We start from the raw sequence: 18,543 nt of genomic DNA, 5'->3' as shown, positions 1-18,543 counted from the left end.
CTCGGTTTGCACTTTGTTTTATACTTGAATATATATTTGTATTCATTTGACTCTGACTCTATAAGCTTTACAGAAGACTGGTTATGCAGATCAAGTGCATATGTACAAATGGCAAATATTTTATCTTTATCTAAAAATAAATAAAATAAGAATAAATCGATTTCAATATAAAGATTTGTAATAAATAAATACAATACAGTTGGGTTTCTACAGCAAGTTACTGTAAAAATAGCCCTTTGAAATATACAACACGGTATGGAGATTAAAATCTGACAATCAGGCAGGCTGTACAATGGACCTATATTCACAACAGCCTTGCAAACCCGGGGCTATGCTCACATCATAAGTAGGCGGAGAGGTACTTCCAGATGAGTGCTGTTGCTTTGGTTATGCAGGTGCTATAGGGTGCCACGAGAAAAACATGCTAAGAGTTCATCGGGTTCATTTTCAGCACCTGCTGTGTGTGTGTGAGTGTGTGGCTACAGGCGGAGTGGTTTTCCAGCAGAAACAACACCGCGCACAGAGCGCAGAGCGGCGCCCCACCACCGCCTTTGCGTCAACCATCCTCACACAGTCAGTGACACAACACAACATCAGCCCTCGCAGCATCCGCATCTCACGGCCAAGAGGACCAGGAGCAAGCACATCTTCATCCAAGCATCCATTCCACAACTGCCTGCCGTCGTCTGCGCACCGCCGACAGCAGGCGCGTGTTTATGCGCTGCTTGATACACAAATATATATTTTTAAACTCAGCTCGGATTACGTTCTTTGTTGCATTCATATCGTGCGAGATGGTTTCGTGTTTTAATCGCGCCTCATAGGGAAGAAGAGACTCGATACACGGAGCATCGCCTCGATATCGCAGTTATTTCCACACTGAGCTGGAGATTTGGTAAGTTTGTTTCGATTCTGGGGGACTGTTTTTTGTTTTTTTGTTTTTCATTTTCTAGCTGAAAGCCAGGCATTTTTTTTTTTTTTTTACTTTTTGTGGATTCATTTTATGTGTAAACAATGCGCAGCGATATCTAATTAAGACAATATGATTATAAATGGAAAGTAAAGGGTTGTGAAGGTGAAGACAGACAAATGCATCGACGCATTGTTACACTTTCGGGGACGGGGGAGGTTTAAAAGATGAGGATTTAATTCATTTTTAAAGCCACCGCCTATCACAACCAGCGTTCTCGTTTCGACGCAGACGCTCAGTTTCAGCACCACGGAGAGCAACCGATGCACACGGCGAACAGGCCAATAAATCCTTTCATTTCACTCCAGCGGAGGCACATTCGCCTGATGCTTCGGTATCTCTCTCGCAACAAACAACGGAGCCACGAGGCTGATAATAGCTGATAACAGGGGCGCTGGAATGATGGATCGAACAGCTTGCATCCTGCGCAAGAGAGCGAGGTCGATCCACCGACTGCCTCTCGTGTTCAAAGGTGCTGCAGTGAGCAACGTCCAAATAAAAAATGCGAACATCCCTTCACGTCTTTGTTCGTCTAATTCTAACGGACATCACTGTCGTGACATTGGGGTTTGTTTGTTTGTTTGGTTTTTTTTTTTTTTTTTTTTTTTTTTTACGCTGATCAAACGCGACCTTCACCTGTTATTACGGTGTTTACGTTCTGGTCTTCCATTTTAGCTAGAAGGGTGGCGCGTGCTTCACTCTCATCGCCACTGACCGTAAAATATAGCTCTCCCGTTATAAAATATTTACGACACATGATTCCATTTGAATCACACGTGCATTACTCTGCATGCTCTATAATCTACTGCACATAAGAATCAGCTAAAGCGCCGTTTTCACACTCAAACGTTTATAAGGTGATTATTGTGCTGATCATTTGCAGCAGCGGGGGTCTATAGCCTACCGTTTTATTAATGAGCCTAAGCTATAGGCTGATCCATTCCACCACTTACTGAGCGGGATCAATACTGCTAATAAGCCTGATTGTCGGATAAAGCACTCAGACAAGAGTGCATGAAAACATTGTAGAACAGATATCTGTGATATTATCTGATGTAAGGTGAATGATGGTTCTGTTATCTGATGGAAAAGAAAAATGTTTTCTTCTATTAAAAAAAATCACTGATAATCTAAACGGGAGTGATCTTTTACTAATTATGTTTCTGATTATTGATCTTTTCTGCTTCCAGCAGCAGTGGCCATCCTGAGACGCTGACAGGGAGCTGAAATAGAACAGTCAAGGTGGTTTTAATCCCCTCAGAGAGCTCGTTACAGGACAATCCCCTCCAGCGCTTTAGATGCCCAGCACCAGCCTGTAGCCTGGGACTCTCAGCTCCGAGAAACATCCAGGCTTTGAGACCCTCAGGATCCCCCCCACCCCACCCCTTCCAAACCTCTTCTGAACCAGTGCGGCTAAAGCCCCTGGAAGCCTCCCTGCAGTCACCATGGGAACCGTGCTATCTTTGTCACCTAGCTACAGAAAGTCGGCTCTGTTTGAAGATGGACCAGCCACCGTGGGCCACTACACAGCTGTCCAGAACAGCAAGAACGCCAAAGACAAGAACCTGAAGCGCCACTCGCTCATCAACGTGCTCCCCTGGAAGCGGATCGTAGCGGTGTCAGCAAAGAAGAAAGGCTCCAAGAAGGTGCAGCCCAACGGCACCTATCAGAACAACGTTACCCACCTGAACAACGAGAACCTGAAGAAGTCGCAGTCATGCGCCAACCTGTCTACCTTCACCCAGGATCAGAGCACTCCAGCTCTCACCAAGAACTCCAACACAACGACATCGTCTGTCAAGAAGGCCCCCCTGACAAACTCCAATGTGGCCCCTGGCACCCCTAAGAGAGTGATCGTCCAGGCCTCCACCAGTGAGCTGCTGCGCTGCCTTGGGGACTTTCTGTGCCGACGTTGTTACCGGCTGAAGCACCTGTCACCCACTGACCCAGTGCTGTGGCTGCGCAGTGTTGACCGCTCCCTGCTGCTCCAGGGTTGGCAGGACCAGGGATTCATCACCCCCGCCAATGTGGTCTTTGTCTACATGCTGTGCCGCGATGTGGTCTCCTCTGAAGTGGCCACGGAGCACGAGCTGCAAGCCGTGCTGCTCACCTGCCTCTACCTGTCTTACTCCTACATGGGCAATGAAATCTCTTACCCGCTCAAGCCCTTCTTGGTTGAGAGCTCCAAGGAGACCTTCTGGGACCGCTGCCTGTCCATTATCAACCTGATGAGCGCCAAGATGCTGCAGATCAACTCCGACCCACACTACTTCACTCAAGTGTTTGCCGACCTGAAGAACGAGAGCCAGAAGGAGGAGGAGAGGAGCCGCCTGCTCATCGGCCTGGACCGGTGAGGGGATGCTTGGGGGTGGGGTTGGGGCGGGGGAGCAAAGAGGTGTGGGGAGGTGGGAACAACCTCCAGTCTGGGATTTAGAATATTTGTGATGCTTTTTATTTATAATCGTCCAAACTGCTGAGAAACTAGACTGATTCGGAAGTGTTTGACATTCACACCAACTTTGCATCTAGCAGGACTGATTGATGGAAGGAGGGGGGTCGGGGGATTGATAGGGGTCGTGTTTATCTCATGTTTGTGTGTTTGAGGTCACAAAGGTCACCAAAAAATGGGGCTTAGGGTTTAAAAAAAAAAAACTATTTCCAAACCAGCAAAGGATGGATTGTGAATACACCCAAGAATGAAAGCTTCTTCTTCTTCTTTTTTTTGACAGTTATATGTAAACAAAGAAATGCCAGACTTGGGTAAATCCTTTGCTAACATGCAGATATGTTATATCTATATAAAATACTGAAAATCTTAAAAAAAAGGAAAAAACTTGTTTTGAAAAGGAAGCTTACATCTACAGCAATGAATGTGGACAGGACTGAGGCTGCAGCAGTGACCTTCTGACTGTTTGACGATGTGATGTGCACTGCCTACTTACTGCAGGAGGGTGAGGGCCATCGCCTGACTGGCTTTCTTCACAGATGAGCAGGCACCCCCGGCTGCAAACCCTGCCTCTCTGGAATGCCAACACCCACGTCCTCTCCATTAAAACAGATACGACTGGACATTTTTGTATGCATATCTGGCCATCTAAGGAAAGGACAGCGGGGGCCATCAGTGCTGGATCCATATTTTCGTGGGTTTCTGTTTACGGCTCTGCAGCGACCTGATGGACAATAAGCACTGCATTGTGGGACTTTTGATAAAAAAAAAAAAAAAGAAAAAAGAAAAGACAACAGCCAGTGGACATGTGGCCAGTCACAAGTGGTCATGTTGTGTGTGTTCAGAAAGACCTACTTTATTTTCATCTAGAAAAAAATAAAGCAAGTTAATGGATGTTTTACTCCGAGGCTTGCACCTGTGGAGGCTTATTTATTGCTTTTCTGGAACAAGTTTTCTTTGATTTTTTTTCCTTTTTTTACTTAGAAAAATGTAACATTTTTGCATGTGTGCCATGCAACTTTACAGAGTCTCCAGGAGGGCAGGAGCAGTTCTTCTTTTTACTTGATTTGTAAACCAACTGCATCTGCGTTAGAGAATGCTGTGAACAAAGTGACACTAGTTTATTTAGCTATGCTTGCTAAAATAGGCTATTTGTTTACCAGGGAAATTCTTTTTTGTACTTTTTGTCGTTATAGGTTGTGTTGCAACCATTTTTGGAATGACGTTTGAGTTTTTGTGCTTCTGATTCAGCATAGAAAATGTTAAAACAGTGCCATATCTTTGATGAAAATCCCACAAGTCTGAGAAAACTCTGTGCTGGTTGACCAGCTGTTGAATGAAGGGTGGATTTTCATCACACACTAATATACGGATACCTAATTTATTGCCACTTATGTATTATTTAGGCACATTGTATGTAAATGAGAGACTGCGATGAGAGACTTTAAGGAAAGGACACGAAGAAGAGGTGAAGGGGGCTTGGTGGTTAAAGCCGGTGTGCTTATCTTTGGTGGGAATGAAGATTGATCTGGTTTATGCTAATGAATGTTGCAGGGATTTATCAGTGGATATCTAATTTTTAAAAAAAGCCGTTAGATCAAAACCATGCTTAAATCTGACCATCACTAAGGTGGCATCCCGAAGGACACCTTGACTCACGCTGAGCTGTTAGTTATGAGAATCACCCCGAGAATATCTTTTGTCCTGCGACACTGACTTGAATCGGGAGCTATCCCAACCTGCTGTCCCCCACATATCAGTAACAGAAAGCACAAACCATTTTTACAGTGGAATAAATCAATTAAACCGCAATGACTCCTGCATCTTGACTGCAGAAAAGCACAGCTCACCCTTTAGGATAATCCATCAGCATCGCCTCTGATGAGAGAGATGAGGCAAGCTGCAGAAGAATAATCACAGTTTTAATCAGAAGCTACAAAGACATGGAATAACCAAACAGAAAGCGTGCAGAATACCTGAACTATTCCTCATTCTTTAACCTAATGACTTCAATTACTACATAAGCTACAGTATTTGGTTTTATAAGCTCCATGTTTGGTGTCTTAAGAGAAATTGTGTGAACTGCTTTAGCTTGCAGTATTCTGAAAATCTGTCTAAAAAGCTGGCAGTGCCAACAGAAAGCTCTCCTCATGTTCCCACAGAATGAAAGCATCCCCCCATCCTCTCTCTCTCTCTCATCACCGCTGTGTTTGTGCGAATCAGAGAAAATGAGGAGCTCAGGCAGTCACGACCTGTGGCTTTTTCTGCTGTGGATGTGGAGTCACACACTGGCTGAGAAGACAGTTCATTTAGAGGGATTTGCTCTGGCACAATAGGGGGACACGCACTTTGGACGGGCTTCTACTCTAGCAGAAAAAAGCAGGGCATTTGGGATTCAGGGCCTCAAAACAGACATCCCTCCCGAATCTTTTTCTCTTTCTCTCTCTGTCCACATGCCCACTTGAAATGTGCCATGTTTTTTCACTTGCATCATTAAGTAGTTGTTTGAAAAAATACTTTCAAAAGCTTATAAAATATGAAAAAAAACCTCAAGTGATAGTTAACGATTTCTGTCAAGTTCTTTTCTGTATCTCGTTGGGTACTTTGTAGATAAAAAAAGGTAATTAAAATCAAAAAAGTCAAAGGCTGCACGTGTGAGCGAATGAAAAGAGGTGTGCGTGTGCGCGCGCCCATGTGTGTGAATGACAGCGTTTTAACTGTACAGAAGAATGTGTGACATGTTGTTTTTCTCCAGCCACACTGATACTAGGACTCGGTTTTTCCCATGATGGGCTGAGGGAGGGGCGTTGATGCTATTCAGTAAAAAAAAAATCTTTTTTTTCTGACAAAGACAAAAAAGCTGTTGCTGTAATTGAAACTTTTTTTTTTTTTAAGTTGGTTTCTGCTTATTTTAATTTATTTTTGTACTGTGATGGAAAAAAATAAAATGCACTGATCGTTCAAGGCCATCGTTTGTCTTTTTGTGCCTCCAGCGGCGGATTAATGTGTGTGAAATCTGATATTAGCATCTTTTTTCTTAGGGAAAGAGCTTTATTAGGTTTGTGTGTATTTATCCCTGGAAGCAGCCCAGTAAACACCAAAATCTAATCTGGTCTAAAACGATAGCTCCGCTGTAGCTTGACAGCTAGCTCATGGGTGGTGACAAGAATTTTGTTGCATACCAGACACAGTATGGTACGTGCCTGACTTGCAGTCTATGGAAGAATTCTGCAACAGCAAAGATGGTTCATTTATTTGAAAATTCATTTAAACAATGCCTCAAAAATAACTACCAATTAAGTGCCCAGAACTGTTATCAATAAGTCTCCCAGCCTTGAGGAGAATTATGGTAAATACTCAGGAATTTCCGCTCCCTGGACTTCCAAATCAATAAGTGATGCTTACAAGATTTCAAAAGTACAAAGTCAGTTGAGCACTATGCAGCTGTAGCCCAGAAATGTTGCAGGGCTATATTTATTTGTATTTTAATCTTTATTAATTTTCAAAATGTCAAGCAATTAGATACAGTTTACTTTCTAGATACTGTGATAGATCTGTGATTTGTCCAGGGTTGCCTCAACTGCTATAAGAGCTGAATTAAATGAGTGGAAGAAAACAGATGGATGGATCAATAATTCCTAGATTGGGGTTTTAGTTTGTAAGTATTAGTCACATCACAGCAACACATTATTATTATTATTATAGATATTATTATCTTCCTAGGCACATATCTTTGTTGTTTGCTTGTTACACCAAAACAAGCAGCCCAGCAATGAGATAGCTGCTTATACCTTTGTAACATGTTTGTTTCATAGGCTTTGAATTCTTTAAAAATCGTCCCAAATCTTTTCCCATTCAGGTGAATGAGAAGGCTAGATTGGGCTTATTAACTGTCAGAGTTGGAGGAGCAGAGAAGTTTTTCTTCAACCTGATGGCGAGCCCACAAGTCTCACTCTAGAGCAACAATTCCTCAAAACCAACAGATCCAGACGTTTTAATGTGGAGGCATTTGAGTGACAGGGGTGCAATAAAGCTGAAATAACCTCTTCTGGTAAATTCACCCAACCACTGATCTGTAGAGCAACTTTTTGGGGGGTTCTTATTTCTTTTTTTTCTTTTAAAATCATTTTAATGAGACTTGTGGTTCTAAATTTTAACCTTTTTCTGAGTGAAATATTACACAGATGTCTCTGTGTACACACAACAACATGACAAGAACAACTAACTGCTGGGGCACTTACACAGGTACACACACTGACAAGCTGACTGACTTGAATATAATCATTTTATTGGTTAATTTAAATCTCCTCTCTCTGTTTCTTTAACTGTTCTCTGATTGGTGGAAGCAAAGACTTGTCTCTTTCTCAAACAAATGTTTGTCCTGCAGACAACTTCAACCCATCTTAAACTTTTTTATCCTTCTGTCACAGTCACCGACTGTTTGTGACTTTTAGTGTGGATGTAAAGTATGGAAAAACCAAACGCGGCTCTCTTATTGAGTCATTTATCTAAGCTCCATCATCCTCAGTTTCTTAACAGAAGACCAATATACTTTAAAACCCTCATTTTTAGACAAGAAGCTATTCTGTTGCGCACAGCCATGTCTGATTTTCAGAATAAAGGCTGTGGGGAAACAGGATTCTATAAATTCTCAGGATTCTAATGTTTGTTTGTTTTTTCAAAATAAAAGCCCCCCAGTTATTTATAGATCTTGTCAAGATGCCTTATTGTTGTGAAATTTAAAATAGCTGGCCACTTAATTAAGGATAACTGTGCTGAGCCATTTTATTGGGTACACCTAAAGACTTAATAGTGTACATATGTCTTACCAACCTTTAAACCCCAGCCAACATGTCCTGCAGTGGCGACAATCGCAGCACAATTTCTGTAAAATACATACACAGTCTACTTAACTGTTATAACTTTGGCAGTCACTTTTACCCACCACAACCAGCTGCTTCTTATACACACGTGCTTCTGTTGTGGTTCGACTACTCTTCTAACATATAGTTAGACTCTGTGCTATCAGTGCTAAGGGAGTCTTGTACTATCCATGATCCTGAAAGTGATCAGTCAGTATGAATTAGCTCAATGCTAGTGTCTTACGGCAAAATTGTCTTCAGTGCAAGAGAACAAAAAGAGGTAAATTTTGTTGTTGTTTAAAAAAACCCAAATATCAATATTTTATTTCAGTCCCTTTTTTGTCTTGGATCATAGATCAATAATAATTTAGTTCAGCTTTATTCAGTCGTGCCCATTCAGAACCATTTCGTGAGCATCTTCTGGTGTAAACCTTCCCGATTTGCAGCCAGTTTGTGTCCAATGGGACAAAGTGGACTTTGTCAGCACTATTTAGGCACCATTGGCTCATAACAACACTCCTAACATTACCTATGAAAACACGTGCCATCAAGGGAGGAAATCTGCTTTCCTGTAAGACTTAGAAAACAATAGTAGGAGCCTACTGTATAAATTTAAAGTCATAAATATAATCAACATATATATGTTTTTTTTTCCACAACAGAAGATGGTTTGTTTAAGCCATATATTGTCTTTCAGTTCAGTTCAGTGAGGACTATCATGAGTGCCCTCTAGGTGAATTGCAGCCATTGTCAGAACAGTATTAATAGGAGGTGGAATTGCCCTCTATACTAGGTTCAGTGTTACTGAGCCACAGGAAAATATAACTTTTAATTTCCACACCTGCATTTCATGCTCTGTTCGGCTCTCTTTTACTGTGTTGGCAAAACTGTTCCCAGCCTCCACATCCACAAACGTTCTTGAGCAATGACCTTGAAACTCCCACACGCTGGACAGAGACACACGTGCTATAAAATTGTTGGTGACAGCTGTAAATATACAGAGTGCAACTTCATCATCCATAGTTTTGTGTATCAGGTTTTCTTTTTTTTCTCGATGTGTGGGGTTTTCATAGACCTGATTTGATTTCACAGAGTGTCCTCTCTGATTGAAGGTGTTAATATGTGTAACCAGATGGTCTGCACATTACCGTTGATGGCTTAGGGGCGAGACCAGTCAAATTAAGGCTACTTAATTAAGAGCCATGTTTCCTTAGCTCACCAGTGGTGTTAAAAGATAAAAATGTATCATATTCTGTTGTGTGCTGATGGAAATAGACTCAGCAACAACAAGCTTATTTTAGAGACTGTAGTAGAAATAGAAAATAGTCGAATGAGATCATCCTGAGCCTCAGCGATTTATGCTTTACATTACTGCAAATCTTTTATTCAACAATAACAGGCATAAATATTTTCTGATGTTGTTAAAGAAAAGCTCAGTCAGCTATGTTTTGTGTTTTTTAAAAGTCTACCCAAAATAATCGGCAGTAATTGTCATTGTCAAGAACAAAAACACCTCAGTGCAATTTGAAACCTCTTCTTAAGTGCTTAACAACTTGCAACTGGTCAGGGAATATATACATTTCCTTTGTAACTGGTGGTTCCACGTTGTTGATAATCGCTTTCTTGGCAGCATTAAAAAGCGTGTTTACAGCCTGGTACTAAAAATGGGTTTGCCCTTCATAACAACTGTATATTGTGTGAAATTTTTAATAACTGGAATTAGGCGTGTGCCCATTTTGAACAGGTGTGCCGACACAGACAGCTGTCTGCTAGGCCGCCATCCATCTTCTTCCACTTATCCAGTTCGGGGTCATGGGTGCGCTGGAGCCTGGCGCAGCTGTTGCCAGTCTTGCGGGTGGCAACACAAATCATTGATTAGCCTAATGAGCCTGTTTTTGGACTGTGGGTAAAAGCTAGAGTAATCAGGGAGAAGAGGTAGCCAGTAGATTTGAACCCAGGACCTTCTTGCTGTGAGACACCAGTGCTAACCACTGTGTCACCATTTATAGCCGTTTTACAAATAATCTAACTTACTTTGTGGGCGAGACATCCAATAACTCCATATTCTAGAAATTAAAATTCTGGTATTTTATTAGTTTGTTGCTTGGTAGGTTTCTTGAAGGTATTTACACCTGAGCTTTGCACCTCTACAGTTTATAGATGCTTCTCGCTGTAAGGAGCTCCTAATTCCACTGTTTCATCCATCGTCTGGCTCCAATAAGCAAACCTGGCAGTGACCAAAATGTCAACACTGAGGCTTCAAAATTCAAGTCCAAGACCAACTGGTAACGTTATTGTGGCTAGGTTCGTCTTTAATATATAGTCTATGCTTTTAATATGTGTAAAATAAACCGAAAAGCCTAGAAATGTTTGCAATTTTCCCCATTTAGCAGTAAAATCTGTAGACTGGACCGGATCTTTTGGCTGTGTTTAACACCTCTGAGTGATAGAGTCCATCTTTGCAGAACAGACCCCGAGAATGTAAATCCGTACTTTACTGCACATTTACTGGAAACCTCCCACACCGAGACAGACGTTTCTGGGTTAGTTTGAGCTCTGCTCATTCATTTACCCAACAGATCAGTCAGTCCGGCCTCAGTTAGTCACTGGCCTTGAAGAAAAGTAGACTCATCCCACTCTTTGCAGCAGATAGTCATCCATCAGCCAGTGGATTATAAACCCCTGCTGAGATAGCCGATGATGGCTGGTGACACATTGGCGGTGGGAAGCGGTGTTGTCATGCCAACTGCAGAGGTTTTAGCCGTCTCGACGTCAACCGGAGAAACAGCTGTTAGTGGGTGGATTAACACTGCGCACTGCCCAGTTATTACCACATCATGTGTTAGAGACTACGACTGGGAAACATTTGAGTCAACAAAACATTAGCCTTTACATCATTTACAGATTAATGACCTCTTATCTGAGCATGCCTGTAGCACATGACGGCACACACATGCAACAAAAGCACAATGAGAATCACTTAGTGAAGCAAATAAATTTATTAATAAATCAATTATTAAATTGCTTTCATTAAGAAATATAACTGGCATTCATACAGAATATTACAGCATTTCCCTTTAGATGTCCTCTGGATATTACAGTATATTTATGGTACTAATGACTTCTTACACAAATATGCAAAATACAAACTTAATATAAAATTAGGCACTTGCTGAATGAATGCTGCATAAATACAGATTTAGCTTAAAGCTACAGACGACAGAATAAATTACATTAAAGAAAAGAGAATTTGTTTCACTTTGGCTAACATGGTTGGACTTGATAACAGGAAATAGAGACTACGACTCACTGTACGCCACAATAAAGTGAAGAATGGCACAAGTCCATAAATGTTAACATTCATATTTGATCTTGCCTTTGATTTTTACTCTTATTGTAAAACTACTAATCAGCATAAAGGAAAAGTAATCGTCTTTGATTAGACTTGCACATCAAAAAATTAAATAAAAATCATTAAAGAATAAATTTTGCGATTTTTCCATATTAATAAATCCCATGAAAACCCCACAGCCAACAACGCACCGTGTACATATGCAAAAACATGTGCCATCCAGCTCACTGTATTACCGGGCGACATGTCCCTCCATTAAAATGAATGCACACACTATTTTGTGCTGTATAACCTTTATTGCACTAAGTGTGCATCAATGCATTTCTGAAACTGGTTACAAATGCATCCACTCGCACGACTGCATCTGTGCTTCAGTAACCTTTGCTAAATCTACGATGCCCAGGTGTTTTATAAAGGTACTGAAGATTATTGTGAAAATGAAAATGCATGTTTGTCATCTACACTACATGACATCAGACATAGTTTTCAGTCATGTTCCCAGTGCAGAGCTGTGGAGCCCAAAACACCCTTGATCCACTGCAGAACTGCAGCACCGGTGTACTAATTTTCCATCAGTTTCAAAACACGTATGTTTAAATAACCTCTAGGTATAAAAAAAAAAAACAGGTGAATGAAATGTAAGCTATTGGAGGTATAGTTACGTTTTATATATATATATATGTTTTTTAGGTTCTATAATGCTTCCATCTGGAGCTGAGGGCATGAAATTCTGTCACAGCCAAGGTGAGTTAGCAGGTGTGTCAGTGTTTACAGACAGTAAAGACGAGGCAGAGCTTTTCTGGGTAGGTTTCCAACTTGAATGCAATGAAATGGCCCAATATTGACAGGCTGGCTGTGAAGATGAAGGTGCTTAAGGTTTGATTTGGCCACTGCTCTTAATTCAGAGACTATAATTCACATGTAGTTGTGAACAGAGTGGGTAGTCATTAGTGCATCAGATTTAATAACTATCCAGAAATTTGGAAAAACAAAGCTGGTAAAGACGCCCGTCAGAAAGCACAGGTAAGGTGAGTGTTCCTATAAAGATGTGACAAAGCTTTTCACTGGCTCCAAGACAAAGAGATCTTCTCCTTTCCTTCATATATATGAAGATCTTTGTCTCTGTATTTAAAGAAGCTTTGTTTCCGATCGTTTATATTTCCTGCCTTGTCTTGCTCAAGGTGTACTCTCCCTCTTTATTGCCACACCTCTCAACTCCAGGACGACTGAAGAATTGTATAAACCTGAAGGATCTTCATCGCCCTGCAGGATGGTACAGCCAGCCTAGCTGGGCAGGCAGCCAAGTGATTTGACCGAGGAAGCAAAAACAGAGAAGGAGGGAGGAATGGGGGCAGGGAGAGAGGAGAAAAGAAGAAGCAGAGCAAGTACAGGAGAGGAGCCCAGGCAGGGCTTTGTTCACCAACCCCCTTTAACTTAAGAAAGCAACGAGAGAAGCGCTGAAGTGAGAAGTGACACCGAGTCCATCCTAATGATGAGCGGTGAATAGCCGCGCAGAGAGGAGGAGAGGAGAGGACAAGCCCTGTGGGAGATTATTGCATGTTGGAGGATATGGAGAGCTGCAGTGTTATAGCTCACACACACACACACACACTTTGCTGAGCTCCTCTGAAAACCACCTATTAGCGCTGCCAATGTCACTTCCTTAATCCACACCACGAATGCACCAATTTCCCCAAACAACTCTGTGTCTTATCAAGCAACAGGACAAGGTCATCCACCAGAAAAGCTCTGAGGTAAAAATGGAGATTTACCACTTTCAAAGAGAGGGGCACTCACAAGCTAATTTAGATAAACGACTTGTTCAGACACAGTCAGAGGGGCTCAGCTACTGTGGCTAAAACGACTGCTAACAAGTTTTCCTCTCAGTTGTGACGAAGCCTGCCTCTTCAAGTAGGGCAGACACAGAGGGAACTCCATTGCTAACCTTGGGCTGTTGTTCCTTAACCCAGATTCTTTACTTTGTCTTTACACAGAGAGAATGCAGCCCTGTGACTGTGGGCAGACTAATTATACAGTGCTAAAAAGTTTCTGATAATCTTTGGACTCAACAAAAGCATCCGACAGCATAACTGTTCCTTCCATATTTTAGAACCAACCTGACTTTCATCAGCAGATGTTTTTGGTGACAAATGACAAATCAGAAAGAACCCATTTTCACAATTTGCACATATGATATTTTATTAGTATGTTAAGTGCTGCATTTAGCTCAATACCTGTGTCTGTGAAGTTCTTGAATGCAGCTTTCTAGCTATAAAAAGGTTGTTGTCAAGCATTTTTTCTTAACAACTAGAAATGCCATCTGCTGATCAAAATTATGCACTTTTATCAAAAGACCCTGAAAAATCCACTAAATGAGGTTATGTGTGAATGATTTTAAAACTGCCAGAGTCAAGAGTTTTTACTTTTAAGCTCACAATCCTTATATTTGTTGCATGGTAGCAAAACTCTATTTACACAAGAAAAGCAAAGAGCATTGTTGCCGCCTGAAGATGAGCATCAGGCTTTCATCGACTGTAGTTTCACAGCCATCTGTGTTTACAATTCAAGACCTACTCTGCAGGAAGCTTCCTGGTTCTGTTTGGATGTGTACTGCTGAAAACCACCAAAATTTGAATATCACCATCCAATGCACATAAAGACAGATATTGCAATTTTTTAAGTTTTATGCTGCCACAATTTGTTGTAATTATTCTAAAAAACACAAAAACAGCATATTGGAATGTGCTAACAATGGTCACTCACCCAACAGCTTGTAAGAACATTACAAACCAGACCCAGAGCCACTTTCAAGTGCTGATGATTAGATTAGTACGATTTGGCTTTTCACACTTTGAGAAGTGTGATGAATTTTTTTAGTGAGATAAGATGTAAATTACGTCTCTGAATAGACCACAAAATATACAAAAAGTCATGGGGACAGCAGTCTGACTAACGACGTCACACCCTTCTGTCCTCGCTCCTTCTCGGTGGCTACCAGCCAGCCTCTCTGAGCCAAGAAGTGAAGAGCGAAAAGAGCTAATCAACACACACAGACTCCCTCAATCGCACTCACACACACTCACTCTCCTTTGATGAAGGGGATATTTGTCAAGTGGAAGCCTATTCCAAAGGACTAAGGGCCACTACAAGTCATCAGGCTATTCACCAAACACAAAGACAGCAAATGAGAGTGCATTTAGGAGCTGGAGTTCACATGGGATTATACAGTACTGGCCAGTAAGAACATTAAGTCTCACGTTTGGAGAAAATATGGACTGAAAACACTTGTAGGGAACAAAGTAACGCCTATGTCATCATCCGCTTATTTGACTTTTGTTACCAAGTTACAGAATCCCTGTTTACACCAAATGCAGTGTAAGTTCTGCATGTACACATATTTGCACTGCTGTTCACAAACAGCACGTCCTAACCTCACATGTATAAGCAGCGTTAGCGTGTTTATTATAAAACTGCAGACATTGCACAGACACTAAGATTACAAGATTAAAATTAGTAGATTTTTTCCATGTAGCTGGCTGCAAAATTCAGGATGTGCTCAACACATCCAGCTCAACACCCTGTGACTAAAACTAAAAGAAAAACTTGCTATTTGTTTCTCGCTCACTGTCCTTTTATGTGATTGTAACTATTAAAAAAAAAAAAACTATAAGTGGACAATCTTCCACTCACCGCTTACGCAGGCAAGTCTGCAACTAAAGTCGTTAAAATTAAAGTTATTTAGAAAACAAAAACAGGTTTCTACTGTTTTAAAGCAATTTAGATTAATCAAAGTCATACACAATTTTCCTCTTATTTAGTTTTTTATGGTTTCACTTTTGATGTGGCTCCTACACACGGAGCTGCAGGGATTATGAATTCCTGCAAAGCCTTTGGAATTTTTTTTGCCTCTTATGCAACATCAGTGGTTCTGAGAACAGTTGCTGCATAATCTCCTCTCACCTACACTCAAAATAATCAATGCACAATAAAAAAAAATATTGCACAAAGCAAATCATTTCAATTTTTGATTCTAAAAAAAGAACGAACACCTCTGTGGTGCATAATCATATAGTGCATATTAAAAAAAACAAAATGCCTAGAATTCAACTAAAAGTTCAAATTTGGCCTTGCTTTCCAAACTGAGGACCGAGCTGCTCTGTCACATTATTAGCAGCTCTGCAAAACAACACAACGAGTGAATCATCATCATTATTATTCAAGACAGCTTCGAAATCAGCTGCTTTTTCTGTCTTGGCCCACTTTAGTTGCCAGGAACAGCCAGGATGTACCCAGACCGGCTCTTGGTGAAGTCCGGCTGCGACTGGTTGATCTTGGGCTCAACGATGATCGTGCACTTTCTGCCATTCATGCTGCACTGGATGGGACTCGCAATGTTCACCTGCAGCTTCCTCTTCTCACTGTGGAAAGACAATACGAAGACAGAAATACCTGTTAGAGTTCAGACAAATTAATGAACACTGATTAGACGTTCTTAATGAAAATATCTGCAAACATAACCTCAGATTATTAGTCTGCTCATTACAATCAGAAAATATTTGCAGCCTCACTGGTTTCACTGTTTAATGCACAGAGATAAAATAAGCAGATCCATTAGTAACCAGAATGTGTGTACGAGGGAGAACACAGGTACAGGCCATTAATCATGTTTACTCCAAAAACACAGCATCATAATCTTGGAAATACACCACAGTCATTCCAACACAAACACACACACACTCGTGTTGTAAACGCTCTTACTGTATATGCACAGTCACACTCACACAGAGATAATAAATCTTGGAGCCATAAATCTTGCTGAGAAAAAACTCTCCTTTCATAAAAACAAAATCCTCCTCAGCCATGCACACTGTCAAACTCACATATGTACACACAGACACACTTTTATGAGACCAGGTATTGTTGTGCACAACAATGGCATCACATATAAGACAGAAAAACTGTTTTTAAGTGAGATGGAAAAAATATCAGAGGGAGGTGATCCAAATATACCATAAAAATACCATTTTTAAATTCTCATTTATTTAAAAAGACACTGCAATCTAACATAGTCCTCATATGGAGCATGAAACTGATGTGCTGCACATACAGCCTACAGCTATTGCTAATTTCCAACTCTTGTCCATTGTTGGGCTTTTACATCGACGGTCCACAAACAAAATTACAACATAATAATTCTGTGTAATGCTTAAAATAAAAGTCAGAAATGAAAGATATATGATTAAATTAAGATATATAAAGTGAAATACAAAAACAAATAAAATTATAAAGTGTATTAAATTAAAAACACAGCTGAAGGACCTTGAGTTGCTTAGACTTGAGGTCAGATTATTAAAGAGTCTTGGGGAGTTATTAGCGACGGCTAACTTCACCATGCCTTTTAGTTTTGAACTCAGGAATGAGCTTAAATGATTGTGGCAGAAGATCAAAGAGATCCTTTGGAATTTTATTCACGTAACACCAACTAACAGATGTCACTCTGGGTCACTTTACATAGAAAGTCTTATAGAGAGAAATCTAACAATCCCCCACTGTGCACTCAAGCAACCACAGACTTATTACAAGGTCAGAAAGGGACAACAAAAACCCGTCAGCCGGTTCATGTGGAGATTTTAAATTTGGAGTGAGGAGTAGAAATCCAGTCTACTAAAGAACCATTTCTGCAGGCAGTAGTGTACAAAATATGATCTTAAAGTTTAATGACTTCAGCTGTAAAATTCAAAAACATTATCTGATTAAATCTAGCTGATTATGCTTTTTTTTTTTTTTTTTTATATTGCTTCATCCTGTCGCCTTGCACTTGTGCCTCTGTGATGTACATTCAGTGTGTCAAAACAGAAACCTGCAACTCGGATCAAATTTGCTGAACGAGGATGAAGCTGCAGATAGTCAAATGTGACGAGCAGGTTTAGTGATGACCCAAGACTCCAATAAGTGTTTGACCCTGAGGAAAGAATTCATGGTGCACAACCCTGCTGAAGAATGACAAGCATGGCATGAATACTTATCATAGAACTAGTTCTTATTACTAGTGATGATTCTCAATATGAAAACTGATCCATGGTGAAATTACATAGTGCACATCCAAGTGTTGAGAATAGGACCTCCATGGAGTGACAGCTGTGCTGGAAGCAGTCCAAAGAGGGAAACCTCCAAGGGGAGATTGGCCAAAATGTGTTTTTTGTAGTAAAGATTCGATCACACCTCACATTGGATATGTGATGCAGAGTAGTTTGTAAGCTGAATCTTTTAAAGATCTGTATGGTCGAGACAGAAACACTGCAGCTGCACCCTGTTCAAAGCCTGCAGCTACAGCATGAAAATACACGGGTATAGTAGAGACACTGTACGCCCACGTAGGCGTTTTAAATTACTGTGGCTGTAAACATTACAGACCTACTCTAATGTCTGGTCGAAGTCAAATGATCATGTGATCTAGTGTCAAATCAGTCTAAACCTAGAAGTGTGACTGCTGGTGGTGTATAAAGTATGCTAGCATTAATAGACAGCAGCAGATAGTAGTAGTGGCTGTAGCTAACTTTATATACAAGGGCACACATGGTATTTTGTTTACATGCTGCTCAAATGGATCATTTAACGTAGTAAGTGGCCAGTATTTGTGTACCAATTTGAAACGAATACTCGACGAGCACAAACTGGCACCGTGCTGGTTTGGTCATGGAACGTGCCCGATGATCCAGGCGAGTAAAGGAACTGTCAATCAAAGCACGTCTGTTTTTGTCAGCTGAACCCTTAGACGACATCTATTCACTCTAACAACAAAAATAAAAACTGGTGTGTAGGCGGACCGTGATGTGAAGCTATTTGCTGGAACTGTCAATTAAATACAACTTCTGCACCTTCACATGATAGCTGCAGCCTGCCTGCATTCATT

At 40.9% G+C, this 18,543-nt stretch overlaps 2 protein-coding genes across 4 annotated transcripts in view; one reads left to right on the top strand and one right to left on the bottom strand.

The window, feature by feature from the left end:
- Window positions 1-666: 666 nt before the first annotated feature.
- Window positions 667-6,299, top strand: cdk5r1b (cyclin-dependent kinase 5, regulatory subunit 1b (p35)). 3 transcript variants are annotated; one of them, XM_031759393.2, is made up of 3 exons: window positions 667-895; window positions 2,164-3,320; window positions 3,918-6,299. In XM_031759393.2, exons 2-3 carry the CDS (start codon window positions 2,416-2,418, stop codon window positions 3,937-3,939), a joined length of 927 nt encoding a protein of 308 aa, XP_031615253.1. In that variant the 5' UTR covers window positions 667-895; window positions 2,164-2,415; the 3' UTR covers window positions 3,940-6,299. The 3 variants fall into 3 exon arrangements, with proteins under 3 accessions (XP_031615253.1, XP_039472132.1, XP_039472134.1); XM_039616198.1 differs by having other exon boundaries at window positions 2,161-3,320; XM_039616200.1 differs by lacking the exon at window positions 3,918-6,299 and having other exon boundaries at window positions 2,161-3,324.
- A 4,959-nt stretch (window positions 6,300-11,258) lies between these two features.
- myo1d (myosin 1D) overlaps window positions 11,259-18,543 on the bottom strand; it is a 113,520-nt gene continuing 106,235 nt past the window's right edge. Inside the window, exon 22 of the mRNA XM_031759343.2 lies at window positions 11,259-16,048. Coding sequence (XP_031615203.1) covers window positions 15,892-16,048 — 157 coding nt within the window. The 3' untranslated portion in view covers window positions 11,259-15,891. The remainder of the gene's footprint in view (window positions 16,049-18,543) is intronic.

This window comes from Oreochromis aureus, linkage group 8 (assembly GCF_013358895.1).
Source record: "Oreochromis aureus strain Israel breed Guangdong linkage group 8, ZZ_aureus, whole genome shotgun sequence".
Lineage (NCBI taxonomy): Eukaryota > Metazoa > Chordata > Actinopteri > Cichliformes > Cichlidae > Oreochromis > Oreochromis aureus.
Note: the sequence above shows the minus strand (reverse complement) of the source record. Positions and strands in the feature narration are given on the sequence as shown.

Excerpts from the sequence above, each read along its gene's own strand:
- cdk5r1b (XM_031759393.2), top strand. The coding sequence starts at position 2,416 with ATGGGAACCGTGCTATCTTTGTCACCTAGCTACAGAAAGTCGGCTCTG. Across the intron at positions 3,321-3,917 it reads CTGCTCATCGGCCTGGACCG|GAGGGTGAGGGCCATCGCCT; the intron begins GTGAGGGGATGC and ends TACTTACTGCAG.